This window comes from Myotis myotis, unplaced genomic scaffold, assembly GCF_014108235.1.
Source record: "Myotis myotis isolate mMyoMyo1 unplaced genomic scaffold, mMyoMyo1.p scaffold_m19_p_2, whole genome shotgun sequence".
NCBI classification, from domain to species: Eukaryota; Metazoa; Chordata; class Mammalia; order Chiroptera; family Vespertilionidae; genus Myotis; species Myotis myotis.
Window position 1 is genome coordinate 1,628,402 of NW_023416324.1, and position 16,452 is coordinate 1,644,853.

General features: G+C 61.2%; 2 protein-coding genes across 4 annotated transcripts; one reads left to right on the forward strand and one right to left on the reverse strand.

Annotated features, from left to right (window-relative positions):
- Window positions 1-1,477: 1,477 nt before the first annotated feature.
- Window positions 1,478-6,717, reverse strand: ICMT (isoprenylcysteine carboxyl methyltransferase). 3 transcript variants are annotated; one of them, XR_004974162.1, is made up of 6 exons: window positions 6,456-6,717; window positions 5,656-5,744; window positions 4,340-4,509; window positions 3,160-3,377; window positions 2,188-2,657; window positions 1,484-1,621 (listed from the first exon to the last, which is right to left on the reverse strand). XR_004974162.1 is itself a non-coding variant. In XM_036350760.1 (5 exons), exons 1-5 carry the CDS (start codon window positions 6,648-6,650, stop codon window positions 2,475-2,477), a joined length of 855 nt encoding a protein of 284 aa, XP_036206653.1. In that variant the 5' UTR covers window positions 6,651-6,717; the 3' UTR covers window positions 1,478-2,474. The 3 variants fall into 3 exon arrangements, 1 of the variants encoding a protein (XP_036206653.1); XR_004974161.1 differs by having other exon boundaries at window positions 2,030-2,657; XM_036350760.1 differs by having other exon boundaries at window positions 1,478-2,657.
- Window positions 6,718-14,011: 7,294 nt separating this feature from the next.
- HES3 (hes family bHLH transcription factor 3) lies at window positions 14,012-15,004 on the forward strand. Its single transcript, XM_036347376.1, has 3 exons — window positions 14,012-14,138; window positions 14,231-14,312; window positions 14,628-15,004. Exons 1-3 carry the CDS (start codon window positions 14,058-14,060, stop codon window positions 15,002-15,004), a joined length of 540 nt encoding a protein of 179 aa, XP_036203269.1. The 5' UTR covers window positions 14,012-14,057.
- The last annotated feature ends 1,448 nt before the right edge of the window (window positions 15,005-16,452 follow it).

Below are 16,452 nucleotides of genomic sequence, written 5' to 3' on the forward strand. Positions count from 1 at the left end.
ATGGGCTGTGGCTGAGACCTCACTGAGCCGCATCTATTGATGCAATGTGCTGGCGTAGGAACACTTCCCCTATCGGTCATCACCGAGTGCTGAATGGATGGGAGGGACTGGTAACATTGACTCTGAGGCTCCAGAAGCAGCTCACACCAGGAGGGGCGGTGGGGTCTCGGCCTTTTGCTTCCTGCCCAGCTCGCTCCCTCTCTTGGCTATAAGCTGCCACGCGCAGCCCGCAGATTCTGTGTGAGGGGTCCGTCCACGCCTTCCAGGCAGCGTGGCTCTGCGCAATCCCCGTGTTCCCCTTAAGAAGCCGCACGAGAAATCTCCTGGCGGTTTCACTGGAGGGCGTTGGAGACGGCCTTGGCCCAGGAAGCTGGGGGGGCACCCAGAGAGCCCGCACCTCATTAACCCAATTCCCTGCCGGGCAGGCCATCGCTGCTAAATCTGTCCGGTTAAAAATAACCTGCAGAGCTAGGGCCAGATGAAAGCCAGCCCCTTGCCAAACCCTGTCCCTCACGGGTTCATCTTCTATCCCGAGCCATCATGGGCCTCTGCCCTGGGACTGACTGCAAAGGAGGGCGCCATGTTCTCCCTGCCCCTCCCCGACCTGCTCTGGAAAAGCCCAGCAGCATGTCAGCCCCAGTGGCCCAGGGCTGAGCTCCCGGCAGCAAGAAGGCGGGCTCTGAACTCCGGGTAGGGGGAGGAAGGACAGATCTTCACACCCGACACCTCACAAAGCCCGGGGCCCTCAGAGCTGCTCCCCAGCTGCTAGGGAGACAAATCCATGGCCCGGAAGGGGCCTTAGATCTGGGTCCACACCGGCTCCACGTGGCAAAGTTTCCCTCAAAGAGCTGGGGGTGGCTGCCCCCACCCCCCTCCATCCTGCAGTCCTACTAAGTGGAGCTGATCTCACGGAGCGCGGTCTGGGGAACAAGGTTGGCTCAGGCCAGCAGTGGCCTTGGCCAGTCTGACTGCACAGCCCTCCCCGGGCTCAGGGCGGGTCCCTGGGTCTCACCCCAGCAGTTCTCGAACCCACACGCCTCTTTGGTATATGATGATGAAAGGATCAATTAGGCCGTGAAATCTAGAAATTAATACTATTTTGAGTTGGTAAAATGCTCTTTTGCACACATTTCCAGCATCTGGTACAGTTAACCGAATGTCCATTTTTGCACAACTCACACAGTACAGATTCCACAATGTCCTCTGTCCTCTAAGCATTAAAAACGTTTGACGTTCTTCTGAGTCTTCACAACACCCCTGTGAGGTAGGCGGTATTGACCCCATTCTACAGATGGGGAGGTCTAGGCACGGAAAGGTAGTGGCTCCTCGGAGGCCGCAGGTCTGGCTCCGCCGCGGTCCCAGCGCCGCCGCCGCCCTGCGCGGAAGGATCTCACAGACCACGCTGCTGTCCGTCCGGAACTAAACGAGGGTCTTCACAGCTCATGTTTGACTCCTACAGCCAACCCCTCTCCCTGAACTGGAAAGACAGAAGCAGGGCTAACTCTCAGTCGGGACTGTTTGCTCTGGGTAAGACTTTCACGAGTCGCCTTGCATTGTGCAGCTGTGCGAGCGCTCACACCCCTTTGGAAGACAGTTTGAAGTGGCATCAGGGACGATGAAACTTTGAGAACGGAACATAGAAATCAAGTTAATAGATTTGAATCAAAACACAAAACTACACGCTATGGTAAAAAATAGAACCCAAATCGATGGAGGGCAGTACTCCCAGCGTCTGACAAGGCCTCGCACAGAGCAGGCGTCCAGGAACCGTTTCTTGGACAAAGGACTAAGGACACATCTCGGACATGCTTGCCACTGATGACAGCCCCACTGGGGGAGGCCAGGAGGCCATGGGGGGCGGGGCTCCCTGGTAACACAAAGCCAATCGGCCAGGTGTGGATGCTTCCTTTGTGCCAAATACGAGTTGGGGCTGTAAACACCGGGCCCCTCTGCACGCACACTGCCATTCATAAAAACAGGTGTGTCAATAGGATAAATACATGGAGAGCCTTATCAGGAAGAGGCTTACAACTGGATAGATGCTCATGCGCCCACGGAGGATGGGAAGGAGGTGGTTAGGGCTGTGCTGCTCGTGTTCCGGTTAAAATGTATCTTTTCGGTTAAAATGTAACTCTGGTGCCCACACCCTTCCTGGGGAAGAAACCTGATTCCGAGTAATGAGCCCACCTGCCCCAGGGGGGCGGGGGCTCGGTTACAGGCCAAGTGCAGGGAGGCCTCCTGCGGCCAGGCCCGCCCAGCGCGCTCCTCGTTCATCTTTCATCCCCGTCCCAGCTCTCGATTCAGCCCAAGAACAGATGCTCCGGGAAGTTGGGGGAGGGGGCCTTTGGTCCTGAGGGATGTCCCCAAAGAGGAAATGGTGAGTATAAAGCGATTAAGAGTCCATCCTGCAGAGTGGCCCACCGGAGGCCGTTTGTCCCGGGCTGCGCGGAGTGGGAGGCGCCGCGCCCCGGGGGTCATAGCTCCACCTTGACCCCTTTTATGAAGGGCAAGCCCGTGGGCACCCGCTTCTTGTACTCCAGGTACTCCTCCCCGAAGAAGTGGATCAGCGAGATTTCCTCCTCTTCCGTCCGGTCCCGGAAGAAGCGCCACACTGTCAGCGCGTAGCCCACGCCGCAGATGGGGTTGCAGAGCATCACCTGGTGGGGGGGGACACGAGGCTGATCAGGGTCAGAGGGACAGACACTGTGGACACAAGCGGCACCTGCTTCTGTCAGATCCACAGGACACCCCGCCAAGGGCCCGAGAGACCCTCCAAATAAATTAGATGAGGTGTCCAGCCGGCATGGCTGTCGTTGAGCATCGACCTATGAACCAGGTGGTCACGACTGGATTCCCGGTCAAGGGCACACATCAGGGTTTCCGGCTCATCCCTAGTACTGGGGGTGCAGGAGGCAGCTGATCCATGATTCTTTCTCATTATTGATGTTTCTATCTCTCTCTCCCTTCCTCTCTAAAAATCAATAGAAATATATATATTTTTAAATAAATAAAGAGGACCAACACCCTTGTGAATACACCAAAACCCACTGAATAGTACACTTTGAACTGGTGGATTTTATGGGTATGGGAATTATATGTCAAATAAAAAAATATTTGGAGAAAACTTAAAGGAGGCCAGGGTTACCTCTGATACTTTACCTGGGTTCCGATACTCCAGTAAAACCACCCCACGTAAGAAGGGTGCCGGAACCAGGCATACACCCCGCTCGTCACCAGAGTGTGGCTTTCTGACTTTTCATTCTGCACCACGTGGTTGAAGTTGGAACCAGCTGTAAACATCGCCGCTTTCCTCAGACACTCTCCGAAGACCACCATCAGCAGGCCCGTGGTGCTGAGCCAGGTGACCTGCTTCAGTTCTGCAGGGGACACGTGACAAGCGGACTGCTGAGTTCTCCCTTTGGATGCTTAAAACGAATCTATTTTTCCAAGACAGGAGCCGGGGACCGCACCTCTCTGGCTGGGCACCAGCATTTGTCATCAGGTTAAAATGTAAGTATAAGCAAAACACAACCCGTAAGTTGTGCTGTTCATCCGTTTAAAATGCCAACAACCAGCCCAGCTGGTGTGGCTCAGTGGTTGAGTGTTGACCCAGGAACTGAGGTAGCTGGTTCGATTCTCAGTCGGGGCACATGCCTGAGTTGCGGCTTGATCCCCAGTAAGAGGCGTGCAGAAGGCAGCCGATCGATGATGTTCCTCTCTCATCGATGTTTCTATCTCTCGATCCCTCTCCCTCCCTCTCTCTCTCTAAAAATCAATAAAAAATATATTTGAAGTGCCAACAGCCCAGTTAGAGCATCATGGCAAAGAGCTGAGGGGCTCTCCGTCCACGTTCCCTGCCACATGCTCCTGTCTTTCCCTTGGGGACAAGGGCAGCCAAGTGAAACACAGCAGGACCCGGCGCTCCCGCTCTGGCCATTCACTGACTCATGTGGTTACCCTGCTGCCGCAAGTTCACCTGGGGAGCAGGCTTCTGGCGCAGTGGCTTTTGCTAAGAAAATCTCCCTGTGGAATTTCTCAAGCCACAGAAAACCCATGGATCTAAGTCTCCTCCGACGGGGAAATTAGGATTACAGCAATCAGAGGGAGGGCCTTGTCTCAGAGGGCGCACTGCGTGCTGCAAGGCTTAAAGCAACAGGTCACCGTGCCCTCGACTTGAACATCCAGAAGCAGGTGCACAGTCCGTCCTCTATAAGAGCTTAGTGAGGACAGAGGTCTGCGGAAATCACTCCGGGAGATTAGGTCCGAGGGGAGAGCCCCCCCTCCGCATGGACGCCCGCGTGGAAGCCACCCCCGCTCGGGGCGAGCAGGGCACACTGACCTGGCCAGAGCAGGTTCTCAAGGGTGAACTCTATCCAGGAAGAAAGGGCGGCCACGGTGTACTCCAGGCTGTGGTTCAGGAGGAAGGAGTCCAGGGACAGGCTTTTGGGGTTGTTGACCGCCGTGACCAAGTATTCAGAGTAGTGGAACAAGGACAGGGAGCACATGTACCTATTGACAGCAAAGGAGAGAGAGGTTAAACTTGAACTTTTGGGGGAGGAAATTCTAAAAAAAGAGATAGAGGTCAGCTGGGGCGAAGGAATCGCCATGGGTCCAAGCGCAGATCCGGGCTGTGAAACTATGCCCGCGTCCTGAGGAGGTCCCGCTGTCCCGCCTGAGGGTGGACCTCAGGCACCCATACCACTCCCTCAGGCTTGCAGGCAGTGGTCGGGTTTTATGGTTTTTTACGATTCTTTATTGCTTGTATTTATTTACTTATTTATTTATTTTTTAGAGAGGAGAGGGGAAGAGAGAGGAACATCCATGTGGATCGGCTGCCTCCTGCACACCCCCTACGGGCATGTGCCCCGACCGGTATTGCACCCAGCAACCTTTCAGTGACCAGGAGGACGCCCAACCAACTGAGCCACTCCGGTCGGGGCAGAAAGGGCGGCTTTAAAGGGACTACGCTTTTGAATGTCATAGGCCAAACCAACCAACAAACAAACAAGTGAACAGGAAGGCATATGGGTCCTTCAGCCTTTTTGAAATGGCACCACACACAGTAAAGCATAAAGCCGGAACTAGCAAAATAAAGTAGTAATGCATGTCAAACACAAAAATTTTTTTAAAAAAAAAAACAATTCCAGCAACGAAGAATTAGATGGATCCGTGTTGATAACAGGAGACCACGCCTTTTACCTTGCAGCCCTGGCTTATATCTAGGTCAGGGACTAGAAGGCTCAAGGGACTGCAATCAGAGTGTAGGGACACGTCCCAGACTGGCCGTGGGGCATGCACTAGCTGTGACCTAATAGAAATGAGATGCAACAGGCCTGTGAAGGCCAGCCAGAGCGCCCCCCCCCTTCCCCTCCCCCAGGATGTCCCAGCAGCTGCCGCTGCAGGTGGGGGCACCTGTGGGGAGGGTGCCAGGGAGACCTGCTTCTGCCTGCAACAGAAGCGACCAATGGGCACAAGCTCTCAAGGCCCGAGATGCAGGAATCCAGGTGGAAGGTAGATACCTGGTTTCCACAGGACCCCACCAAGCATGTCAAACTCGCGGCCCGCAGCTTTCAGCCAGCCAGAGATGGAATGCCACGACTGTCCTCTGCTCTGCCGCCCTAGCCTCAAACCCACCGCTCCCAAAGGCCTTCTTACCAGCCAAAGTGATCCCAAGAAGACTGGCTGAAACTCAGCAGCACCCCGCAGCCGAACACGAAGCCCAGGAAGCAGGCTCGGACGGCGATCTGAAAGAGACCGGGAGGAGCCCTCACCCGGCTGTCCTGGAGCACACACCCTGCTCCCTGGGGCCCGCAGGCCACGGCTCGCACCCGGTCTGCTTAACATCCCGAGCCCAGCGCTGGCTGCCTGTGTGGCCCTGGGCGAGTTCCTTAACCTCCTGGGCCTCAGTCTCCCCATCTAGGCAATAGGTATGACAACACCTACCTTTTAGAATTGCCTTGAGGCTTACCATGAAAAGCACTGAAGAGTAAATGCCACGTAAGTTTTTGCTGCCTTTATTGCTTATTGCTGCTATTATTACTCGGGGCTGTGGGTAAACTGTGACCCTAATTTATTGGGGGAATTCTCCCAGGTCCCCGCGGCGAGTCTGGTCCGAGCAGCCGGGACTGCGCCCGGCCCCGTCCACGGCACCAGGGGCCCCTGACCTCAGACGTGCCAGCAGGTCGGTCCCCACACCTTCAATTACGTAAAAGGACTCGCGAGCTCGCTCCCTGCTCACCCCACGCGCGTCTGCCGCAGCTGCTGAACCGCACCAACTGCAATTCTGCGCCCGCCCCGCCGGGTGGAGGGCCCAGCCCCACGCCCCCGAGCCCGGCGAGCGCGGTCCCTGCTGCCACCGGGTGACTCCGGCCACGGAGCGCTCCGCGGAGGGAGCCCCGCTCCCGGCCCACCCGGCCCGGCCCCCGCCCGCCCGCCGGCCCCCGCCCGGCCCGCACCTGGTAGCGCGGCGGCCGGTAGAGCAGCAGCAGCAGCGCGTTGAGCCCGGCCACGTAGAGCGCCAGCGCCGTGCGGCCCTGCAGGCCCGCGCGCGTGAGCAGCGGCAGCGCCAGCACCGAGGCGCCCAGCAGGAAGGCGGCCAGGCTGAGCCGCGCCTCGGAGCCCGGCGGAGCCCGCGCCGCGCCGCCCGCCATGGCGCAGCCGGCCGACAGCGGGCGCGGCGCCGGCTGTAGCCCGGGAAACCCGCCCGCCGCGCCTGCGCGCCGCGCCGCCGACGCCGGCCGGGAAGAGCCGCGGGAGCCGCGCGCCGCCCGGGAGCTCTCGCGATACCGCCGCGCCGCCGGGCTGGGGCCGGAATTTAACGGGAGCGCCCCGCCCGAGGCCCCGCCCCTCTCGCGGCCCCTCCCCTCCCGGGTCCGCCCCGCCCCCTCTCGCGGCCCCGCCCCGCCCCGCCGGCCTCCCGGAGACTTACTGACCCAGCGCGGCGGCGAAGTCTCCCCCAAACTCCAGAATCCCGTGCAATATGAAGCGACCCCACCCTCGGCGGCCCCGCGCTCGTCCCCCAAAATTCTCACCTGCCGCCGCTAGCGGGGCGGATCCCATCCTCCACGTCCAGGGGCCCGCACGCGGGGACCGAGCGCGGTGATCCCCGGCTGGAGCCCACGCAGCGCCGCCTCGGGGATACTGCCCTTGGGCACCCTAAGCGCGGATGACCGCCCACTTGGCCGATGGCGCAGCAACCAGGATTATGTGACTTTTTTAAGAGGCAGAAACCAGAACCTTACAGTGTGATCTTGATTTCACTTGGGCAGAACAGAATCATTTCCGTGAGCCTGGGAAAATGAGTGAAATAGAAGCCAAAGTTACCTAACAGCGGTTATCTTCCGGTGGTAAAACTCCGGGTGGCTTCGATTTTCTTCTTTATAGGTTTTTTGTATTTTCCATATCGCCCACAATCAACTTATAGTACTTTTTTAAAATATATTTTTTTATTGATTTTAGAGAGGAAGGGAGAGGGAGAAAGAGAGAAAGACGTCAATAATGAGAATCATTCATCCGCTACCTCCTGCGCGCCCCACATTGAGGATCGAGCCCGCAACTCTGACATGTGCCCTGACCGGGAATCGAACCCTGTTCTTCTGGTTCATAGGTCGAAGCTTAACCACTGAGCCACGTCGGCGGGGCAACTTAAATTACTTTTATAATCAGAAATTGTCCTTTAAATGGTTAAGAGACCCCTCTCCCCGGGGAGCTAAGAAGCAATGGTGGAGGAGAAAGACACGTCAACAAAGGACTAGAAAAGACTGGTGGGTGGGAGTGGGGCAGCAGCGAGTAAGGATGGAGAGAGAGGGACCCAGGGAGGGATCATGGGTGGGAGGGCCGCGGGTGAAGAGTCTGGGTGGGAGAGATGCTGCCACTAGGCCTTGGGGCCCTGGGGAACCGGCAGCCTGCCTGCCTGCTGCTGGAAATGAGAACAAGGGCGTCTAAGGGTAGGAAGGGGGGAGGGAGGCACAGAGGCATGTGGCAGGATAGGGGACAGGCCCCAGGGGAGCTGGAACCCTGGGTAGCGGGCCAGACATCCCTGAGGCCCGGCGGGCTGCGAGCTGCCGTCATCCAAGTCCTATCCTCCTCTGTCCCCACAGGACCTGTCAGGACTCCTGGCGTTTGGGCAGCTGGGTTCAGGGAAGGATGGAGCCCGGGCTGGAATCCGGGCCCGGTGCCGCTGCGGTCCCCTTTGTGACCTCGGGCAAATCAACTCTTACAGTTTCTGTTAAATGTTTCTGTAAAAATCGGGGGATCCTGACTTCACAGTCAGGCATCGCTAACGTTCCGTGAGCCTGATGCCACGTTCAAATGGTGCTCAGAAGGCAGGTGCTCAACTCGGTTGGTCAGAATGAAAAGGAGTGTTAATGTGTTAAAATCCAAAGTGGGCTGGCGCCATGTGGGAAGGAGGCCTGGGCTTTATGTTGAACCCCTCTCCTGCCTCTGCCCCAGTTTATCAAGGTCTCCCCCAGACTCAGGACTTCTCCCTTTGTGCCAGGAAGCCTTGAGGCCACTAGGCGGCGCTCATTTCCTCTTCGGTCCTGGGAGTGAGTCTGCTCCTGGGGCAGCGAGCCGCTCTCAGGAACCTCCATCTCTGGCCATTGACTTCTGCTTTCCATGCTGACGTATGGCCCTGGTCTCCCCAGGGACCACCCCCACTCTAGGGGCACAGAGTCATGTAGTTCAAACTGGAGGGCCACCCCTCTCCTCTGCCCATCACTTCCCCTTACACCAGTGGTTCTCAACCTTGTGGCCCTTTAAATACAGTTCCTCATGTTGTGACCCAACCATAAAATTATTTTCGTTGCTAATTCATAACTGTCATGTTGCTACTGTTATGAATCGTCATGTAAATATCTGATATGCAGGATGGTCTTAGGCGACCCCTGTGAAAGGGTCATTCGACCGCCAAAGGAGTAGCGACCCACAGGTTGAGAACTGCTGCCTTACACCCTCCCAGCCCCATCTTGGAGAAGTGGAAGAGAAAGGGGGAGCAATCCCCTCCTGAATAGGGCCGGTCGAGTGGGACGGATGGGGGATTTTTCAAAGTCACTGGAGTGGCTGAATTTATCAGGGCTCAGGGCTCACAGGCCAGTGATGGAGGAGGAAGGCAAAGCACATATATCCACACACTGGCATAGGCGTGGGAAACCGAGGAACACAGACAGATACACACAGACACACAGAGAAACAGACAGGAACACACAGAGAGAATGAAGTGATCTGATCTAACACATCCACTCTGCCCCCAGCTCTCCAGTGCCCCCCCCCCCCCCAGTCCAGGGGAACAAGCCTACACAAAATATAAGAAAATACAGGAAAACTGCTCCGCCCTGGGATGCCTCGCTGGCCTTTTTTTGTAAATAAGCATTTGAATGTGTTTTGTTCTAAACTGCAAGGCCAGCACAAAGGAGCTTTCTCATGCAGGAAGGTCCTAGGCAGGGCCCTCCCTCCGCCTCCCCTCCGCCCTCCCCTCCAGCCCCCTGCCCACCAGCTGGGGCGGCTTCCAGCCTCAGCCCCAGTCGGGGTCCCTCCTGTTTAAAAGAGTCCTAAGAACACCTTGACTTCCCCCAGGTGAACTGCAGGCTGAGATAACCTTAGGCTTCCCTTTCTTCAACGGATTACTTGATTGAGCAAGAGAGAATGGGGCGGAGCAGGGAGCTGCAAGTGCAAGGCTAGGCCTTAACCAAGCACCTCAACCCACATCAGCTTCCCAGGGTGAGAAGTTTGCTCCTCTCCAAGCTTGGCACCAAGTCAGGGAACCGGGCTTCTCCCCCACCTCTGTGTGTGGGTCCCCAGTCAGTGGCTGTTAGAGGGCTCCTTGTCACTCACAGGCCTCCTACTGAAGGTGGGAGTGAGGCTGTCCAGGGTGGCTGCAGGAAGGGGTGGGGTGGGGAGGGCCTGGTTCTCTGAAAGTGTTCTTTTCCCTCCCTGGGCCATTCTGGGCTCCAGGCATTAAAGCCTCCTCTCTCGCCTCTGGAAATGGGTAAGTGACGCGTAATTTACGAGCACATCAGCCCAAAGTGCATAAGTCAGCCTTGCACAAAGCAGCCGGGTAAATATTTAAAGATTAGAGCCAGCTGGGGAGAGGCACAAAAGGCGGGACAATGGGGGTCTCTCGGAATTCACTCTCCCAGGGCCGGGCCAGCCGGGTGCAGTGCTGATGCACTCGCCGCAGTCCCAGCCTTTGTCCCCTGGAGGACCCTTGGCGGCCGAGCTATTGGAGTCCCCACCCAGCTAAAGAGAGTTAAACAATCGCGGCCTCTCCAACCCCATCCGGAGACAATCGGCTGAGTCATTCCCGGGCTTTCGCTGTGTCCCCACAGTTAATTACATGGAGCAATCACCCCATCCCGCTTTGAAATGCATCTGCGAGGGGGCGGGCCGTTCCCCCACCAAAGGGGCCTTTGCAACACTCTCCAGTGAGCGCGGCCTAACGTGCCTGGGGCCGCAGGAAGGAAGGGGCTCCCGCCAGGGGGGAGGCTGCCCAGGGCTAAAGGGCTCTTGTCCCCGAAGCCTGAAACCCCTCCCCACCTCGTGTCCTGACCCGACTCCGTCTGCAATTTATTTATTTATTTATTTATTTATTTATTTATTTATTTATTTATTTATTTATTTATTTTTGTTGTTGTTGCCAAAGTCAAGAAACAGCCTGGCTGGCATGGATCAGTGGTTGAGTGTTGACTTCTGACCCAAGAGGTCACAGTTCGATTCCTGCTCAGGGCATGTGCCCAGTTTGTGGGCTCCATTCCCAGTGGGGGGCTTGCAGGAGGCAGCTCATCCACGATTCTCTGCGTCGTTGATGTTTCTCTCCCTCTCTGGAATCAATACAAATATTTTTTTCAAGGCAATTCAATGAGCTTACAAATATACTTTTTATAAAAGTCAAGAAAGCCAAAGGGGAGAAGGGAGGGCAACGACGCAGTTATTCTCCGCCTTAACCGCCCAGCGTGAGGAAGCAGGGCCCCGAGAGGTTCTGGGAGCCCCCAGCGCCCTCCCGAGCGACAGAAGGAACTGGTTCCGTGAATGAACAGGGGCAGCCTCGGCCTCCCTGGCTCTGGGCCTGGACTTGTGCTCCTTTCCAGGCGCCCTGGGGACCCCAGACCCTAAAGATGGAAGAGGCTGGTGGCCTACATCCCAGCCTGCAGAAGCGCGGCCTGAGTTGGTCCATGCCCTTCGCTCGGTCCTGAGTGCAGTCTGAGAGGACTCGGGGTGAACCCTTGCGCACCGCCCCCTCGGAAAACGCCTCCCTGGCCCCTGCGCGCCTCGGGGGCCAGGCCTGCCCGGGTGTGCGTAGGGCGACCAGAAGCCGCCTGGCCCACAGCAGGGGAGACGGGCGGAATGGCGTCCCCAGCCTGGGTGTCGGGAGGGACCTTGGTGGACTCATTTAGGATCCTCTCCACGGACGTCGCCTTTAACCTAGAGGGGGAAGTGGTCGCCCAGGAGGAGCCGAATTGGGGTCAAGTGGGGAAGGGGTGGGGGACGCTGTCCATGAGCGCGGGAAGGGAGCCCTGAGCCTAGGGGAGGGGGAGCTGGGAAAGTAGATGGGGCATCAGCCCAGGCGGGAGGACCCCGGCGAGAGGACGTGCGGAGGGTGGGGGTAGGGGGGTGGGGCCGCGGAGGCTCGGGAAGGGGCGGGGGCGGGCCTCCAGGCTGAGACCCCCGCCCGCCGGCCTCGCCCCGGCAGCCAGAGCAGAACATGGCGAATTAAAGCGTTTTGCGGTCCATCTTGCGCCGCTTAAGAAACACTGAGCCGCCCACGTGAGCGGCCCCACCCTGCGCGGCCGGGGTCCTCGCGCAGCAGCTGGAGAGGAGAGCGGGTCCGGGGGCCGCGGGGGCCCCTTTACGGGGCCCTAACTCTGGAGAGGGGCGGCCCGCGCTCCCGCTGCGGCCGGAGGACCCGCCGAGCGCCATTGGTTTGCTAATGCGCCGGAGTTGAAAGGCGCGGGCGGCGGTCCCCGGGGAGGGGTCGTAATTAGAGGACAAATTGCCCGCGGCCCGCGCGGCCCGAGGGCGGCGGCAAGTGGGGGGCGGGGGGCGGGGCGCCAGGGCGGGGCGCGCGCCCCGTGTCGGTGCAGATGTGCAGCAGCTGGAAGCCTGCGCGCGACGGGGCGCCCCGAGTTCGGCCCCGAGGGGGCGCGGCTTCGTGGGCCGGCACAAAGCCCTGAACACTCCGCTGCCCCCTTTGTGCCCGCGGCGCCGCCCGCCCGCCCCGCGGCGCCCTGGACCGCGCCGTCCCCGCCCCCGCCCCCCCCCCCCCCCGCCGGAGCGCGCGGGAGGCGGCTCGGGCCCGGCGAACCCGGCGCTTCAAAGCCGCCCGGCGCGTGCCAGCGCCCTCCGGCCGGCCTGGCCCCGCCGCTCGCCCGGGCCCGGCCCGGATCTGGCCCGTGGTCCCTGCGGCCCGGGCGGAGGAGGAGCCTGGAGCCGCTGGAGCCGCAGCTTCCGCCTGAAAGGAAGGCGGGGAGCCGTTCTCCTCGCCGCTCGGCGCCTGGGCACGAGGCTGTCCGGGCCGGGCCTTCAATACCTCCGGGCGGGGCGGGGCGGGAGGGGAGAGAGGCCCCGCTGGAGGGAGCTGGGGGCCCACCCAGACCTAGCCATTCCCTCCCCCCCGGCGGAGCCCTGCACAGGCCACGCTGCTCATTCCTCTGCCGCGGGCTCCACTGCGGAACCCCAGCGCACAGACACTGAAACTGAGGCTGAGTCCAGGGAAGGGAGCTGCGTGAGTTCGAACCCAGTGTCTCCCCCGACCTCAGCCTTCTTGTCAGCCACAGCCGCTGCGGTCCTGCTCCTGGGGCCACACCCAGGCCTGAGCTCAGGGAAGAAGGTCCTCCTTCCCTGAGCCCCGTGGTGTCCAGCTCCAGCCGGAATGATGAGAAGAGGTTGGGGTCCCAGACCTGCAAAAGCCGCAATGACGCTCCCCCAGGTGGTCGGTGGTCTTCCCACCCCCACCTACCCTCTGGGAGCCAGCGGCGGTGGGAATAAGACCCCAGGCCTTCCCCTGCGGGAGAGGTTCTCAGAGCCTGAGTCCGCCCCACAGCCCTCACACCCAGCCGGCTCGGAGGCTGTTCTGCCTGCCGGCCTGAGGCTGCAGCAGGCCCACCTCCCCAGGGAAGAGCGCGGTTCCTCACGGCCGGAGGGCACTCAGCCCGGGCACGCCCAGGCCCCAGGCCTCAGGCCCGGCGAGTGGGAGGCTGTGGCCCTGCGGGCGGGCTGCACGCTTTAATGGGACACATGTCCCTGTGTGGCCCCCGCGGGCCCGGCCTGCGCCCGGCTTTGAGTGGCCACAGGCAGAAAATTGCTGCATTGTCCCGACATTAGGGCCACTAATGTGCGTGGCCAGCACGGCCAGAGCGTGAAGCTGCTGGAAGCCTGGCGGGCGGGTGCTCCCAGCCTCGCATCTTCATCAGCTCTTCACCAGGCCCGAGGCCGGGGCTCTGTCATAATCGCTAGCGGGGCTCAGAGCTGGCTGGGCCCGTGCACCCCCAGTGGGACCCCAAGAACACTCAGAGGCAAGAGCAGCAAGGACGAGGCAGGTGGGCCTGGTGGCGGGGCCCAGAACTTTGGGACACTGGGAGGGGACAGTCATGGGGGAATGGGCCTGGAGGGGATCCCAGACTCAGGAAGTGGTGGGGTGAGAGGGATAAGGTAAAGACTGGGGAAGGGGAGGGGGGTTGCTGGGGAGGGAGGAGGGGCCCTGGGGCAGAGCTGAAGCCTGGGCGGCAGGAGGGGTCGGGCAGAGGGAGGTGGGGAATTCACTGTGTGTCCCCCTCTCCTCCCCTCCCCCTCAGGGGTCCTGGAGCCCAGGATCCCTCATTGACATGTAAACGAGGGACCCCTATAAAGGCTTGGCCGCTTCCCGCGGGCACGTACACGACAACATGGGCACTGAGCCCGGGACCCAGGGCAGCTCTGGGGGCCCTGCGGGCAGATTCCGAAAGGTCCGGGGTGCTGAAGAGTTCGTGGGTGGGGGGGGCCCTGCCCGCCGGCGGGGGCAAAGGGCGAGAGGGCCGTGACGCCGCCCTCTAACAGCCTCTTGTCCACAGATCTCCAAGCCACTGATGGAGAAGAAGCGACGTGCGCGCATCAACGTGTCGCTGGAGCAGCTCCGGTCGTTGCTGGAGAAGCACTATTCGCACCAGGTGAGTCCGGGCGCAGTGGTGGGTGGTGCAATCCATTCCTCGCCTCTCCCCACCGCGGGCTCCCGGCTGAGAGCCCTTCCCACCAACCGCAGATCCGGAAACGCAAGTTGGAGAAGGCAGACATCCTGGAGCTGAGCGTCAAGTACATGAAAAGCCTCCAGAGCTCGGTGCAAGGTAGAGGGGGCCCTGGGAGGTTTTGGGGGGGAGGAGCCCTGCATACACACAGATAACTGAGGGATGGATGGAGAAAAAGGCACAGGACTGGGCAGCCGGGCGAGGCGGGGCCCAGGCCACTGGAGGCGGGAGGCAGCAAGGGCGGCGGGCTGTGAAGTAGTAATCCGAGTGGAAGAGGGTCTGGACGTCCAGGTGGCCTCGCCTCCCTCCCCTCCCCTCCCTTCTTCTCTTCCTTCCCCCTCCACGCTTCTCCCCTCCCTTTCTCCCTCTTCTCTACAACTCTCCCTTTCTCTTCTCCTCTTCCCCTGTCCCCAGGGCTCTGGCCCGTCCGCAGCGGCGCCGAGTACCCGTCGGGCTTCCGCGGCTGTCTGCCGGGCGTTGGCCAGCTTCGGCGGCGCGGAGAGGGCGGCGGCGGCGCCGGGCTGCGCTGCCCGCTGGTGCCCGAGCGCACGGTGGGCAGCACCATGGACAGCGCCAGTCCCCGCCCGGAGGCGCCCACGCGCTGCGGCCCCTGCGCCCCCGCCATTTGGGCCCCTAATCCGGGCGCCAGCGGCTCGCGGTGCCCGCCAGCCAGGCTCCTTCTCCCTGGCGGTCTCCCCGGCCCGTCCACCCACGTCCCGGCACCGCAGCCGGCGTCTCGTCACGGCGCCGAGAGCCCGGGGTCAGGGATGCGCCTGTGGCGGCCCTGGTAAGGCCCAGGCGTGGCCTCGGGCTCAAGGGGTCCCCCGTCTGGTCTGCCGGCGCAGAGACAGTTTGCAGCGCGCCCGTGTGACGACCGGGACCTCAAACGTCCGGGGAGGGTGGCCCGGAGGGTGCCGCGTGCCGAGAACGCAATGAAACACGCGTAGCCTCGGTGGGCCCGGGCCCGAGCCTTTAGGCAGAAGCCACCCCCAACCCCAGCCTCACCTACTCAGGCAGGACCCGCTCTCTGCTCCTCCCACCCGAGGGGGCTGGGAGGGGTGTCCTGGGCCGCGCCCCTTGCCCAGGGCCCCGGCGGCAGCCCGCCCCCGCCCCCGCCCCCGCCCCGTGGCCGAGCCGCGGTGGGAAGGTCGCAGCCGGCTGCGGCGCAGAGCAGACCCCTCGCAGCGAGGAGAATCGCTGCCCCGCCCCGGCCCATTCAGCCGGCTAGGGACGCCCGGTTCCCACCGGCGCAAAGCACGCCGGGCTCGCCCCGAGGGCGAGGGGCCCCAGCAACCCCCACCCTGAGCCTTCTCTGCTTCCACGGATCCCCACCCCCTCGGCACGCAGCGCGGCACCCCCGCCGCGGGCGCGCGTTCCCAGGGCCGCGCGGGTGAGCAGCCCAGCCCGCAGCCGCCCCGCAGCCGCCCGCAGCCCACTCAAAGCTCCGCCTCGCGCTGCGAGATGCTCTCCCACCTCCCCGCCCACCCGACGCCCCGCCCGCGCGGCTCCAGGGGAACCAGCGCACTGTCGCGCCTGTGTGGGGGGGGCTGGAAGGAAGCCGAGCTCGTCCCGTGGGAGTGTCCCCTTTCCCACTCGGCAAAGACCCCGGCTCCGCAGAGTCCCCGTCTAGAAGCCCACGTCCTTCGACAGCCCTCGGAGGGCTGGGCACCTGTTTCGGAGGCCCCAGCACGCGAGGGGGAGCCTGGGGGTGGGGGACGGGGGTCTCGGGCTGTGCCCAGGAAGAGACTTTGACACCTCCTCTCACCAGTTTGAAATGCAGAATAAAGAAAGTGCGAACCTGAGAAATGGGTTCTCATTTATCCCACGCGGCCCACTTAAGCGCGTCTCTTTGAACTACAAATACCAACTTTGTATAAAACTCTTCTCGTTCTTGGCCGCCCCTGCCTTGCTCATGTGCTAAAAACCCATACAGATCAGATCGCGGGGAGAGCGCAGCCGGGTCTCCGGAGCGAAGGTGGGGGCGGGGGTCCGGGCAGTAGCGATTTGGGGGCGGCCTGTCTGTCGGGTCTCTGGTTCCCACAGTCCTAGATGTGGCTGGTGACCCTAATACCCCTTCCGGACACCAGGTGGCGACCTCGCACCGCAGACTCAGGAAGCGGCTTTCAAACCCCAACCCGGGCCAGGGGCATGGTCACGGGCACAACCGGTCCCGCCGCCCTGGCTCCAAACTGCCCTGCCCTTGTCGCCCTCCTGAACCAGCCTTACGAAGGCTTTCGGC

What these genes read in the sequence shown, in the direction of transcription:
- HES3 (XM_036347376.1), top strand. Translation starts at nt 14,058, where the DNA reads ATGGAGAAGAAGCGACGTGCGCGCATCAACGTGTCGCTGGAGCAGCTC. An exon ending in AGAAGCACTATTCGCACCAG is followed by an intron (nt 14,139 to 14,230) that starts GTGAGTCCGGGC and finishes CACCAACCGCAG; the next exon opens with ATCCGGAAACGCAAGTTGGA. An exon ending in CCTCCAGAGCTCGGTGCAAG is followed by an intron (nt 14,313 to 14,627) that starts GTAGAGGGGGCC and finishes CCCTGTCCCCAG; the next exon opens with GGCTCTGGCCCGTCCGCAGC.
- ICMT (XM_036350760.1), bottom strand. Translation starts at nt 6,650, where the DNA reads ATGGCGGGCGGCGCGGCGCGGGCTCCGCCGGGCTCCGAGGCGCGGCTC. An exon ending in ACCGGCCGCCGCGCTACCAG is followed by an intron (nt 5,745 to 6,455) that starts GTGCGGGCCGGG and finishes GGTCTCTTTCAG; the next exon opens with ATCGCCGTCCGAGCCTGCTT. An exon ending in TCTTGGGATCACTTTGGCTG is followed by an intron (nt 4,510 to 5,655) that starts GTAAGAAGGCCT and finishes TGCTGTCAATAG; the next exon opens with GTACATGTGCTCCCTGTCCT.